Source organism: Petromyzon marinus, chromosome 79 (assembly GCF_048934315.1).
Source record: "Petromyzon marinus isolate PM22_M1 ecotype Great Lakes invasive population chromosome 79, UKy_Petmar_22M1.pri1.0, whole genome shotgun sequence".
Lineage (NCBI taxonomy): Eukaryota > Metazoa > Chordata > Hyperoartia > Petromyzontiformes > Petromyzontidae > Petromyzon > Petromyzon marinus.
This window is the reverse complement of record NC_133745.1, coordinates 19,880,571-19,895,824: the sequence shown is the minus strand read 5'-3', so window position 1 is coordinate 19,895,824 and position 15,254 is coordinate 19,880,571. Positions and strand designations below refer to the sequence as shown.

At 53.7% G+C, this 15,254-nt stretch overlaps 1 protein-coding gene across 1 annotated transcript in view; it reads right to left on the bottom strand.

Annotated features, from left to right (window-relative positions):
• Window positions 1-14,132, bottom strand: part of LOC116937464 (leucine-rich repeat-containing protein 28-like) — a 56,312-nt gene extending 42,180 nt beyond the window's left edge. Inside the window, exons 1-2 of the mRNA XM_076057099.1 lie at window positions 14,065-14,132; window positions 7,163-7,365 (exon numbers count right to left, since the gene is read on the bottom strand). Of these exons, the coding sequence (XP_075913214.1) occupies window positions 7,163-7,365; window positions 14,065-14,092 (231 nt within the window). The 5' untranslated portion in view covers window positions 14,093-14,132. The remainder of the gene's footprint in view (window positions 1-7,162; window positions 7,366-14,064) is intronic.
• Between the last annotated feature and the right edge of the window lie 1,122 nt (window positions 14,133-15,254).

The following is a 15,254-nucleotide window of genomic DNA, read 5'->3' as shown; positions in this document are numbered from 1 at the left end:
CCAGGATGGATCATAGGCAGGCCAGCCTAAATGTTTCTAACCGGCGAAGATGTTCCATTAGGGGGGTCCACGTTTCGCAAGCGTAGAGAAGGGAGGGAATGACCATGGCCGAGAAGACCTGAAGCTTAGTGTGGAGCGACAGACCAGGTAGCTTCCACACAGCGTTACGCAACCGATGAAATATTGCCGCTCGACTGATTCGGAGTAAGACCTCTGCTGTCAAACCGGAGCCGGTCATAAGCACACTGCCCAGGTATGAGAAACTCTCCACTCTCTCCACAACTGCCCCAACACCGAATTGGAGTTGTGGGGGTGGAGTGTTTGATGGTATAATATACCCTGGCAGGTGCTTAGTTTTGGTGGGGCTGATGGTAAGGCCCCATCTCTTAGTGGCAAGCTTCAGGTTCAGCAGCAGCGCATCCAACTCCTCCTCTGAGTGAGCCACAATTACCAGGTCATCAGCATACATAATGTGGTTGACCAATAGGGAGCCATCCCTTGACCGCAACCGGGCATCGATCAGTCTCCCATTGTATCTGTAACAGATGGAAATTCCTCCCATACAGCTATTGAAGGCTTCACGAACTACGTGGTCAAAATAGATGTTAAATAACGTGGGAGCCAGAGGACATCCCTGTCGCACCCCAAGGTGTACAGGGAATGGCTCTGACTCCCGGCCACGTAGTTTTACCCGGGCCCGCTCACCATCATGAAGGTCCTTAATGATCGTGAGCAGAGGGTCAGGGACTCCAAAAGCACGAAGAACAACCCAGAGCCCAGGCCTACTGATGGTATCATAGGCCTTGACCAGGTCAATAAAGCAGAGATGTAGGTCTTGTTGGAATTCCCTACACCTCTGCTGTAGCAGACGGACAGAAAATATGGCATCTGTGCAGGACTGCCCTTTCCTGAAACCGCATTGGGGCTCCGCAAGTCTCTCCTCAGCGTGCCTGGCTAGGCGATGTTGAATAATCCTTGCCAGGACCTTTCCCGGCACACGGAGGAGTGTGATGCCCCTGTAGTTGTTACAGTCTGTGCGGTCCCCCTTCTCAAAGAGGGGGACCACCAGGGCATCGTTCCAATCCTGCGGAACCCGTCCAGTGGTCCACACTGTTGTTATAATGACATGTAGGGCAGTCTGATACACAGACACACACACAGATACACAGAGACACACACAGACACACACACAGACACAGATATACACATGGACACAGAGAGATACACACACACAGACACAGAGAGACACAGAGACACACACAGACACAGAGAGACACAGACACACACACATATAAACACAAAGACACACACACAGATAAACACACAGACACACACACACACAAATAAACACAGACACAGAGAGACACCGATACACACACACAGATACACACACACACAGATACACACACAGACACACACACAGAGAGACACAGACACAGATACACACACACACATACAACAACCGCCATTCGCCACTAAGTGGCGGTGACGTCACCACGACGCTTGTGCCAGGCCATGTGCACCTTGAGGCCACGTGAAGTGTTGAACGCCCGCGGGCAGGAGGTCACGGGGCAGACCCAGGTGCCACGGGTCGACTGACTGAGATGACTGACTGGTGCACCACCTGTGCCCCCTACTGTGCCAACCTGCTATGCTTTAGCCACCCGGCGCTCCGCTCGTTGTTGTGAGCGTCGCTCCTCCGCCCTCCGTTGTTGTTGGAGGGCGACTGCCTCCAACTGCCCAATAGCGTCCTTCACGAGCCTCCTCCACAGAGGCCAATCTTGACACCGTTGATACCAGTCATCGGCAAGTCCACTCAGCTCCACGTCCTCCTGTACCACATCACTCCATCTCTTCTCTAGCCCGTGCTGCGCTTGTTTAGCCCCCTCGATCCGGCCGAACAGAAGCTGTTTCGGCATGCGGTGGCTGGGCATGCGGGCTACATGACTCAGCCATCGCAGCCTTGCCTGCCGGAGGAGCTCACCGATGGGACCTTTCCCAGATCTTTCAAGGATTTGTGAGCTCCTCACACAATCCAGCCTGGTTAAACCCAGGATGGATCATAGGCAGGCCAGCCTAAATGTTTCCAACCGGCGAAGATGCTCCATTAAGGGGGTCCACGTTTCGCAAGCGTAGAGAAGGAAGGGAATGACCGTGGCCGAGAAGACCTGAAGCTTAGTGCGGAGCGACAGCCCAGGTAGCTTCCACACAGCGTTGCGCAACCGATGAAAAGATATTGCCGCTCGACTGATTCGGAGTGAGACCTCTGCTGTTAAACTGGAGCCAGTCATTAGCACACTGCCCAGGTAACGGAAACTCTCCACTCTCTCCACAACTGCCCCATCACCGATTGGGAGTTGTGGGGGTGGAGTGTCCGATGGTACAAAATACCCAGGCAGGTGCTTAGTTTTGGTGGGGCTGATGGTAAGGCCCCACCTCTAAGTGGCACGCTCCAGTCTCAGCAGCAGCGTCTCCAACTCCTCCTCTGAATGAGCAGCTATTACCAAATCATCGGCATACACAACGTGGTTGAGCAATAGGGACCCATTCCTTGACCGCACCCGGGCATCGATCAGCCTCCCATTATATCTGTACCATATGGAGATTCCCCCGGTACAGCTATTGAAGGCTTCACGAACTACGTGGTCACAATAGATGTTAAATAATGTGGGAGCCAGAGGACATCCCTGTCGGACCCCAAGGTGTACAGGGAATGGCTCTGACAGATAAACACACACAGACACACACACAGATCAACACACACATCCATGTTTCTCCATGTCTCTGATTCTCTCTCCCTGTGTCTCTGTCTCCCCATGTCTCTCTCGCAGTGTCCTCCCGTGTCCCCGTGTCTCTGTGTCCCCGTGTCTCTGTGTCCCCGTGTCTCTGTGTCCCCGTGTCTCTGTGTCCCCGTGTCTCTGTGTCCCTGTGTCTCTGTGTCTCTGTGTCTCTGTGTCCCCGTGTCTCTGTGTCTCTGTGTCCCCGTGTCTCTGTGTCCCCGTGTCTCTGTGTCTCTGTGTCCCCATGTCTCTGTGTCCCCGTGTCTCTGTGTCCCCGTGTCTCTGTGTCCCCGTGTCTCTGTGTCTCTGTGTCTCTGTGTCCCCGTGTATCTGTGTCTCTGTGTCCCTGTGTCTCTGTTTCCCAGTGTCTCTGTGTCTCTGTGTCCCTGTGTCCCCGTGTCTCTGTGTCCCCGTGTCTCTGTGTCCCCGTGTCCCCGTGTCTCTGTGTCCCCGTGTCTCTGTGTCCCCGTGTCTCTGTGTCTCTGTGTCCCCGTGTTGCCGTGTCTGTCCCCATGTCTGTCCCCGTGTCTCTGTGTCCCCGTGTCTCTGTCCCCGTGTCCCCGTGTCCCCGTGTCTGTCCCCATGTCTCTATCCCCGTGTCTTCGTGTCCTCATGTCTCTGTGTCTCTGTGTCCCCGTGTCTCTGTGTCCCCATGTCCCCGTGTCTCTGTGTCTCTGTGTCCCTGTGTCCCTGTGTCTCTGTGTCCCCGTGTCTCTGTGTCTCTGTGTCCCCGTGTCTCTGTGTCTCTGTGTCTCTGTGTCCCTGTGTCTCTGTGTCTCTGTGTCCCTGTGTCCCCGTGTCTCTGTGTCCCCGTGTCTCTGTGTCCCCGTGTCCCCGAGGCCCCATGTCTCTGTGTCTCTGTCCCCGTGTCTCTGTCCCCGTGTCTCTATGTCCCCGTGTCTCTGTGTCCCCGTGTCTCTGTGTCCCCGTGTCTCTGTGTCCCCGTGTCTCTTTGTCCCCGTGTCTCTGTGTCCCCGTGTCTCTGTCCCCGTGTCTCTGTCCCCGTGTCCCCGTACCAGCTGAGACAGCAGGTTCATGTGTAGCGTCAGCGTCTCCACGCTCTCAAGGCTGTCCCCGTGTCTCTGTGTCCCCGTGTCTCTGTCCCCGTGTCTCTGTCCCCGTGTCTCTGTGTCCCCGTGTCTCTGTGTCCCCGTGTCTCTGTGTCCCCGTGTCCCCGTACCAGCTGGGACAGCAGGTTCATGCGTAGCGTCAGCGTCTCCACGCTCTCAAGGCTGTCCCCGTGTCTCTGTGTCCCCGTGTCTCCGTGTCTCTGTGTCCCCGTGTCTCTGTCCCCGTGTCTCTGTCCCCGTGTCTCTGTCCCCATGTCTCTGTGTCCCCGTGTCTCTGTCCCCGTGTCCCCGTGTCCCCGTACCAGCTGAGACAGCAGGTTCATGCGTAGCGTCAGCGTCTCCACGCTCTCAAGGCTGTCCCCGTGTCTCTGTGTCCCCGTGTCTCTGTGTCCCCGTGTCTCTGTGTCTCTGTGTCTCTGTGTCCCCGTGTCTCTGTGTCCCCGTGTCTCTGTGTCCCCGTGTCTCTGTGTCCCCGTGTCCCCGTGTCTCTGTCCCCGTGTCTCTGTGTCCCCGTGTCCCCGTACCAGCTGGGACAGCAGGTTCATGCGTAGCGTCAGCGTCTCCACGCTCTCAAGGCTGTCCCCGTGTCTCTGTGTCCCCGTGTCCCCGTGTCCCCGTGTCTCTGTGTCCCCGTACCAGCTGGGACAGCAGGTTCATGCGTAGCGTCAGCGTCTCCACGCTCTCAAGGCTGTCCCCGTGTCTCTGTGTCCCCGTGTCTCTGTGTCCCCGTGTCTCTGTCCCCGTGTCTCTGTGTCCCCGTGTCCCCGTGTCTCTGTGTCCCCGTACCAGCTGGGACAGCAGGTTCATGCGTAGCGTCAGCGTCTCCACGCTCTCAAGGCTGTCGCCGTGTCTCTGTGTCCCCGTGTCTCTGTCCCCGTGTCTCTGTGTCCCCGTGTCTCTGTGTCCCCGTGTCTCTGTCCCCGTGTCCCCGTACCAGCTGGGACAGCAGGTTCATGCGTAGCGTCAGCGTCTCCACGCTCTCAAGGCTGTCCCCGTGTCTCTGTGTCCCCGTGTCTCTGTGTCTCTGTCCCCGTGTCCCCGTGTCTCTGTCCCCGTGTCCCCGTACCAGCTGGGACAGCAGGTTCATGCGTAGCGTCAGCGTCTCCACGCTCTCAAGGCTGTCCCCGTGTCTCTGTGTCTCTGTCCCCGTGTCCCCGTGTCTCTGTCCCCGTGTCCCCGTACCAGCTGAGACAGCAGGTTCATGCGTAGCGTCAGCGTCTCCACGCTCTCAAGGCTGTCGCCGTGTCTCTGTGTCCCCGTGTCTCTGTGTCTCTGTCCCCGTGTCTCTGTGTCCCCGTGTCTCTGTCCCCGTGTCTCTGTGTCCCCGTGTCTCTGTGTCTCTGTCCCCGTGTCCCCGTGTCTCTGTCCCCGTGTCCCCGTACCAGCTGGGACAGCAGGTTCATGCGTAGCGTCAGCGTCTCCACGCTCTCAAGGCTGTCGCCGTGTCTCTGTGTCCCCGTGTCTCTGTCCCCGTGTCTCTGTCCCCGTGTCTCTGTGTCCCCGTGTCCCCGTGTCCCCGTACCAGCTGGGACAGCAGGTTCATGCGTAGCGTCAGCGTCTCCACGCTCTCAAGGCTGTCCCCGTGTCTCTGTGTCCCCGTGTCTCTGTCCCCGTGTCTCTGTCCCCGTGTCCCCGTACCAGCTGGGACAGCAGGTTCATGCGTAGCGTCAGCGTCTCCACGCTCTCAAGGCTGTCCCCGTGTCTCTGTGTCCCCGTGTCTCTGTGTCCCCGTGTCTCTGTGTCCCCGTGTCTCTGTCCCCGTGTCTCTGTGTCCCCGTGTCTCTGTGTCCCCGTGTCTCTGTGTCCCCGTGTCTCCCCGTGTCCCCGTGTCTCTGTCCCCGTACCAGCTGGGACAGCAGGTTCATGCGTAGCGTCAGCGTCTCCACGCTCTCAAGGCTGTCCCCGTGTCTCTGTGTCCCCGTGTCTCTGTGTCCCCGTGTCTCTGTGTCCCCGTGTCTCCCCGTGTCCCCGTGTCTCTGTCCCCGTACCAGCTGGGACAGCAGGTTCATGCGTAGCGTCAGCGTCTCCACGCTCTCAAGGCTGTCCCCGTGTCTCTGTGTCCCCGTGTCTCTGTGTCCCCGTGTCTCTGTGTCCCCGTGTCTCCCCGTGTCCCCGTGTCTCTGTCCCCGTACCAGCTGGGACAGCAGGTTCATGCGTAGCGTCAGCGTCTCCACGCTCTCAAGGCTGTCCCCGTGTCTCTGTGTCCCCGTGTCTCTGTGTCCCCGTGTCTCTGTGTCCCCGTGTCTCCCCGTGTCCCCGTGTCTCTGTCCCCGTACCAGCTGGGACAGCAGGTTCATGCGTAGCGTCAGCGTCTCCACGCTCTCAAGGCTGTCGCCGTGTCTCTGTGTCCCCGTGTCTCCCCGTGTCCCCGTGTCTCTGTCCCCGTACCAGCTGGGACAGCAGGTTCATGCGTAGCGTCAGCGTCTCCACGCTCTCAAGGCTGTCGCCGTGTCTCTGTGTCCCCGTGTCTCTGTCCCCGTGTCCCCGTGTCTCTGTCCCCGTACCAGCTGGGACAGCAGGTTCATGCGTAGCGTCAGCGTCTCCACGCTCTCAAGGCTGTCGCCGTGTCTCTGTGTCCCCGTGTCTCTGTCCCCGTGTCTCTGTGTCTCTGTGTCCCCGTGTCCCCGTACCAGCTGAGACAGCAGGTTCATGCGTAGCGTCAGCGTCTCCACGCTCTCAAGGCTGTCGCCGTGTCTCTGTGTCCCCGTGTCTCTGTCCCCGTGTCCCCGTGTCTCTGTGTCCCCGTGTCCCCGTACCAGCTGGGACAGCAGGTTCATGCGTAGCGTCAGCGTCTCCACGCTCTCAAGGCTGTCCCCGTGTCTCTGTGTCCCCGTGTCTCTGTGTCCCCGTGTCTCTGTCCCCGTGTCCCCGTACCAGCTGGGACAGCAGGTTCATGCGTAGCGTCAGCGTCTCCACGCTCTCAAGGCTGTCGCCGTGTCTCTGTGTCCCCGTGTCTCTGTGTCCCCGTGTCTCTGTGTCTCTGTGTCCCCGTGTCTCCCCGTGTCCCCGTGTCTCTGTCCCCGTACCAGCTGGGACAGCAGGTTCATGCGTAGCGTCAGCGTCTCCACGCTCTCAAGGCTGTCGCCGTGTCTCTGTGTCCCCGTGTCTCTGTGTCTCTGTCCCCGTGTCTCTGTGTCCCCGTGTCTCTGTGTCCCCGTGTCCCCGTACCAGCTGGGACAGCAGGTTCATGCGTAGCGTCAGCGTCTCCACGCTCTCAAGGCTGTCGCCGTGTCTCTGTGTCCCCGTGTCTCTGTGTCCCCGTGTCTCTGTCCCCGTGTCTCCCCGTGTCCCCGTGTCCCCGTGTCCCCGTACCAGCTGGGACAGCAGGTTCATGCGTAGCGTCAGCGTCTCCACGCTCTCAAGGCTGTCGCCGTGAGTGATCTCCGTGGGGACGCTGTAGAGGCGGCGCTGTGCCAGGAACAGTGCCCCGTGTCTCTGTGTGCGTGCCACCCGCACCGCTTGATCCGCGTCTCCCGCGGGGACAGCGGACGAGACGCGCGCGGAGACATTGAAGCCTGGGGGCAGAGAGACACGGGGGTTAGAGAGACACGGGGAGACACGGGGAGACACGGGGGCAGAGAGACACGGGGGTTAGACAGACACGGGGAGACACGGGGAGACACGGGGGCAGAGAGACACGGGGGTTAGAGAGACACGGAAACCTGGAACAGAGAGACACGAGGTTTAGAGAGACACGGGGAGACACGGGGAGACACGGAGAGACACTAAAACCTGGGGACAGAGAGACACGGGGGTTAGAGAGACACGGGGAGACACGGGGAGAGGAGACACGGGGAGACACGGGGGCAGAGAGACACGGGGGTTAGAGAGACACGGGGAGACACGGGGAGACACAGGGAGACACGGGGAGACACGGGGGTTAGAGAGACACGGAGAGACAGGGGGAGACACGGAAACCTGGGGACAGAGGGACACGGGGGTTAGAGAGACAGGGGGAGACACGGGGAGACACGGGGAGACACGGAAACCTGGGGACAGAGAGACACGGGGAGACACGGGGAGACAGAATGGTGCACACACAAAGACAAAGCTCCCCCGTACAGCCTACACAGGGCGTTGGGGCAGGTGCTGTTAGCAAGCAGCAGCAGCAGCGCCTATGAAGACCGGGAGCACTGCCAGCCAGCAGCTGAGTACACACAGCAGCAGCTGAGTACACACAGCAGCAGCTGAGTACACACAGCAGCAGCTGTGTACACACAGCAGCAGGCAGATACCAGCTGAGTACACACAGCAGCAGCTGAGTACACACAGAAGCTGAGTACACACAGCAGCAGCTGAGTACACACAGAAGCTGAGTACACACAGCAGCAGCTGAGTACACACAGCAGCAGGCAGCTACCAGCTGAGTACACACAGCAGCAGCTGAGTACACACAGCAGCAGCTGAGTACACACAGCAGGAGCTGAGTACACACAGCAGCAGCTGAGTACACACAGCAGCAGACAGCTACCAGTGAGTACACACAACAGCAGCTGAGTACACACAGCAGCAGCTGAGTACACACAGCAGCAGCTGAGTACACACAGCAGCAGGCAGCTACCAGCTGAGTACACACAGCAGCAGCTGAGTACACACAGCAGCAGCTGAGTACACACAGCAGGAGCTGAGTACACACAGCAGCAGCTGAGTACACACAGCAGCAGACAGCTACCAGTGAGTACACACAACAGCAGCTGAGTACACACAGCAGCAGCTGAGTACACACAGCAGCAGCTGAGTACACACAGCAGCAGCTGAGTACACACAGCAGCAGGCAGATGAGGCCCAGAACAACACACACACTTATACACTAGACACTACTATACACTACACTATACACTACACTACTACACTATACACTACACTATACACAACACTACACACTACACTACACACTACTATACACTACTACACTATACACTACTATACACTACACTACACACTACTATACACTACTACAGTATACACTACACTATACACAACACTACACACTACACTATACACTACACTATACACTACAATATACACTACACTATACACTACTATACACTACACTATACACTACACTACACACTACACTATACACTACACACTACACTATACACTACAATATACACTACACTATACACTACACTATACACTACACTATACACTACTACACTATACACTACACTATACACTACTACACTATACACTATTCACTATACACTACACTATACACTACACTATACACTACACTACACACTACACTATACACTACACACTACACTATACACTACTAAACACTACACTATACACTACTACACTATACACTACTACAGTATACACTACACTGTATACTACGCTATACACTACTACACTATACACTACTACACTACACGGTATACTACTACACTATACACTACTATACACTACACTGTAAACTACACTATACACTACACTATACACAACACTATACACAACACTACACACTACACTACACACTACACTATACACTACTATACACTACAATATACACTACACTATACACTACTATACACTACTACACGGTATACTACTACACTATACACTACTATACACTACACTATACACTACTATACACTACACTACTACACTACACTGTATACTACACTACTATACACTACCACACTATACACTACACTGTATACTACACTATACACTACACTGTATACTACTACACTATACACGACACTATACACTACACTATACACTACACTACTACACTATCCACTACTACACTATACACTACACTATACACTACTACACTATACACTATACACTACTAGACTATACACTACTACACTATACACTACTATACACTACTATACACTACTACACTATACACTACACTGTATACTACACTATACACTACTACACTATACACTACTACACTACACGGTATACTACTACACTATACACTACACTACTATACACTACACTATACACTACTATACACTACACTATATACTACACTATACACTACACTATACACAACACTATACACAACACTACACTATACACTACACTATAAACTACTATACACTACACTATACACTACAATACACTACTACACTATACACTACACTGTATACTACACTATACACTACTACACTACACGGTATACTACTACACTATACACTACTATACACTACACTACTATACACTACACTATACACTACTACACTATACACTACTACACTATACACTACTATACACTACTACACTATACACTACTACACTATACACTACTACACTACACGGTATACTACTACACTATACACTACACTACTATACACTACTACACTACACGGTATACTACTACACTATACACTACTATACACTACACTATACACTACTATACACTACACTGTATACTACTATACACTACACTATACACTACTACACTATACACTACTACACTATACACTACTACACTATACACTACTACACGGTATACTACTAAACTATACACTACACTACTATACACTACACTATACACTACTATACACTACACTGTATACTACTATACACTACTACACTATACACTACACTACACACTACACTATACACTATACTATACACTACACTATACACTACTACACTATACACTACACTATACACTACACTATACACTACACTATACACTACACTATACACTACTACACTATACACTACACTATACACTACTACACTATATACTACACTACACACTACACTATACACTACACTATACACTACACTATACACTACACTATACACTACACTATACACTACTACACTATACACTACACTATACACTACACTATACACTACACTATACACTACTATACACTACACTACTACACTACACTACTACACTATACACTACACTATACACTACACTATACACTACACTATACACTACTACACTATACACTACACTATACACTACACTATACACTACTACACTATACACTACTACACTGTACACTACACTATACACTACACTATACACTACACTATACACTACTACACTACACTATACACTACACTATACACTACTACACTATACACTACACTATACACTACACTATACACTACTACACTATACACTACTACACTATACACTACTACACTATACACTACACTATACACTACACTATACACTACACTACTACACTATACACTACTACACTATACACTACACTATACACTACACTACTACACTATACACTACACTATACACAACGACACCAGACAAAGCTCCCCACGGTAGCCTGCCACAAGCTACTGGGGCAAGTGCAGCAGTCAGCAGCAGCAGCAGCAGTCAGCAGCAGTCAGCAGCAGTCAGTCAGCAGTCAGCAGCAGCAGCAGCAGTCAGCAGCAGCAGTCAGCAGCAGTCAGTCAGCAGTCAGCAGCAGTCAGCAGTCAGCAGCAGCAGTCAGCAGCAGCAGTCAGCAGTCAGCAGCAGCAGCAGCAGCAGTCAGCAGCAGCAGTCAGCAGCAGTCAGTCAGCAGTCAGCAGCAGTCAGCAGTCAGCAGCAGCAGTCAGCAGCAGCAGCAGCAGCAGCAGTCAGCAGTCAGCAGCAGTCAGTCAGCAGCAGTCAGCAGCAGCAGTCAGTCAGCAGCAGCAGTCAGCAGTCAGCAGCAGCAGTCAGCAGTCAGCAGCAGCAGCAGCAGCAGTCAGCAGTCAGCAGCAGTCAGTCAGCAGCAGTCAGCAGCAGCAGTCAGTCAGCAGCAGCAGTCAGCAGTCAGCAGCAGCAGTCAGCAGCAGTCAGCAGCAGCAGTCAGTCAGCAGCAGCAGTCAGTCAGCAGCAGTCAGTCAGCAACAGTCAGCAGGCAGCAGTCAGCAGCAGTCAGTCAGCAGCAGCAGTCAGTCAGCAGCAGCAGTCAGCAGCAGTCAGCAGCAGCAGCAGTCAGTCAGCAGCAGTCAGCAGCAGCAGCAGTCAGTCAGCAGCAGCAGTCAGCAGCAGTCAGCAGCAGCAGCAGTCAGCAGCAGTCAGCAGCAGTCAGCAGTCAGCAGCAGTCAGTCAGCAGCAGTCAGCAGCAGCAGCAGTCAGCAGCAGTCAGCAGCAGTCAGCAGCAGTCAGCAGCAGCAGTCAGCAGCAGTCAGCAGCAGCAGTCAGCAGCAGCAGCAGCAGTCAGTCAGTAGCAGCAGTCAGCAGCAGTCAGCAGCAGCAGTCAGCAGCAGCAGCAGTCAGTCAGTAGCAGCAGTCAGCAGCAGCAACAGTCAGTCAGTAGCAGCAGTCAGCAGCAGCAACAGTCAGCAGCAGTCAGCAGCAGCAGTCAGTCAGCAGCAGTCAGCAGTCAGCAGCAGTCAGTCAGCAGCAGTCAGCAGCAGTCAGCAGTCAGCAGCAGTCAGCAGCAGTCAGCAGCAGCAGCAGCAGTCAGCAGCAGCAGCAGCAGTCAGTCAGCAGTCAGCAGTCAGCAGCAGCAGTCAGCAGTCAGCAACAGCAGCAGCAGTCAGTCAGCAGTCAGCAGTCAGTCAGCAGCAGTCAGCAGTCAGCAGCAGCAGTCAGCAGCAGTCAGCAGTCAGCAGCAGCAGCAGCAGTCAGCAGCAGCAGCAGCAGTCAGTCAGCAGTCAGCAGTCAGTCAGCAGCAGTCAGCAGTCAGCAGCAGCAGTCAGCAGCAGTCAGCAGTCAGCAGCAGCAGTCAGCAGTCAGCAACAGCAGTCAGTCAGTCAGTCAGCAGCAGTCAGCAGCAGCAGTCAGCAGTCAGCAGTCAGCAGCAGTCAGCAGCAGCAGTCAGCAGTCAGCAGTCAGCAGTCAGCAGCAGCAGCAGCAGTCAGCAGCAGCAGCAGCAGTCAGTCAGCAGTCAGCAGTCAGCAGCAGCAGTCAGCAGTCAGCAACAGCAGTCAGTCAGTCAGTCAGCAGCAGCAGTCAGCAGCAGCAGTCAGCAGCAGTCAGCAGTCAGCAGCAGCAGTCAGCAGCAGTCAGCAGTCAGCAGCAGCAGTCAGCAGTCAGCAACAGCAGTCAGTCAGTCAGTCAGCAGCAGCAGTCAGCAGCAGCAGTCAGCAGCAACAGTCAGCAGCAGTCAGCAGCAGCAGTCAGCAACAACAGCAGTCAGCAGCAGCAACAACAGCAGTCAGCAGCAGCAGGCAGCAACAGTCAGCAGCAGTCAGCAGCAGCAACAACAGCAGCAGTCAGCAGCAGTCAGTCAGTCAGCAGCAGCAGTCAGCAACAGCAGCAGCAGCAGCAGTCAGTCAGCAGTCAGCAACAGCAGTCAGTCAGCAGCAGTCAGCAGCAGCAGTCAGCAGTCAGCAACAGCAGCAGTCAGTCAGCAGTCAGCAGCAGTCAGCAGTCAGTCAGCAGCAGTAAGCAGCAGTCAGCAGTCAGCAGCAGTCAGTCAGCAGTCAGCAGCAGTCAGCAGCAGTCAGCAGTCAGCAGCAGTCAGCAGCAGCAGTCAGTCAGCAGCAGCAGTCAGTCAGCAGCAGTCAGCAGCAGTCAGTCAGCAGTCAGCAGCAGTCAGTCAGCAGCAGCAGTCAGTCAGCAGCAGTAAGCAGCAGTCAGCAGCAGTCAATCAGCAGTCAGTCAGTCAGCAGCAACAACAACAGCAGCCAGCAGCAGTCAGCAGTCAGCAGCAGTCAGCAGCAACAACAGCAGTCAGCAACAGTCAGTCAGCAGCAGTCAGTCAGCAGCAGTCAGCAACAGTCAGTCAGCAGCAGTCAGCAACAGTCAGCAACAACAGCAGCAGTCAGCAACAACAGCAGCAGTCAGCAGCAGTCAGCAACAACAGCAGCAGTCAGCAGCAGTCAGCAGCAGTCAGCAACAACAGCAGCAGTCAGCAGCCAACAGCAGTCAACAGCAGCAGCAGTCAGCAGCAGTCAGCAGTCAACAGCAGCAGCAGTCAGTCAGTCAGCAGTCAGCAGCAGTCAGCAGCAGCAGTCAGCAGCAGTCAGCAGTCAACAGCAGCAGCAGTCAGCAGCAGTCAGCAGTCAACAGCAGCAGCAGTCAGCAGCAGTCAGCAGTCAACAGCAGCAGCAGTCAGTCAGCAGCAGTCAGCAGTCAGCAGCAGTCAGTCAGCAGCAGTCAGCAGCAGCGAGGGGGAGGCCTCTGGGTAAGGCCGGCGGCGCCGCGCTCGCCCGGCCGCCTTTGTCTCTCTCGCAGCGGCTCCACGCCGCAGTCGGCTCGCGGCCCCCCAATCCCATACACCACCCCACCCCACACACACCTTACACGACGTTTCGGACCACGGGCCTTCCCCAGCCAAACTCACCGGGAGAGGCAGCCGGCGGTGACGTCATCTCGTGGGGAGAGACGCGGGGAGGGGGAGGGGCGAGAGGGGGAGGGGCGAAAGGGGGAGGGGCGAAAGCGGCGGGGGGGAGGGGCGATGTTGTAAGCATGTTCTACTAGTCTGTATGTTGTAAGCATGTTCTACTAGTAACTAGTCTGTTGTAAGCATGTTCTACTAGCAGCTAGTCTGTTGTAAGCATGTTCTACTAGTAACTAGTCTGTTGTAAGCATGTTCTACTAGCAGCTAGTCTGTTGTAAGCATGTTCTACTAGCAGCTAGTCTGTTGTAAGCATGTTCTACTAGTCTGTATGTTGTAAGCATGTTCTACTAGTAACTAGTCTGTTGTAAGCATGTTCTACTAGCAGCTAGTCTGTTGTAAGCATGTTCTACTAGCAGCTAGTCTGTTGTAAGCATGTTCTACTAGTCTGTATGTTGTAAGCATGTTCTACTAGTAACTAGTCTGTTGTAAGCATGTTCTACTAGTCTGTATGTTGTAAGCATGTTCTACTAGTAACTAGTCTGTTGTAAGCATGTTCTACTAGTCTGTATGTTGTAAGCATGTTCTACTAGTAACTAGTCTGTTGTAAGCATGTTCTACTAGTAACTAGTCTGTTGTAAGCATGTTCCACTAGTCTGTATGTTGTAAGCATGTTCTACTAGTAACTAGTCTGTTGTAAGCATGTTCTACTAGTAACTAGTCTGTTGTAAGCATGTTCTACTAGTCTGTATGTTGTAAGCATGTTCTACTAGTAACTAGTCTGTTGTAAGCATGTTCTACTAGCAGCTAGTCTGTTGTAAGCATGTTCTACTAGCAGCTAGTCTGTTGTAAGCATGTTCTACTAGTCTGTATGTTGTAAGCATGTTCTACTAGTAACTAGTCTGTTGTAAGCATGTTCTACTAGCAGCTAGTCTGTTGTAAGCATGTTCTACTAGCAGCTAGTCTGTTGTAAGCATGTTCTACTAGTCTGTATGTTGTAAGCATGTTCTACTAGTAACTAGTCTGTTGTAAGCATGTTCTACTAGCAGCTAGTCTGTTGTAAGCATGTTCTACTAGCAGCTAGTCTGTTGTAAGCATGTTCTACTAGTCTGTATGTTGTAAGCATGTTCTACTAGTAACTAGTCTGTTGTAAGCATGTTCTACTAGTCTGTATGTTGTAAGCATGTTCTACTAGT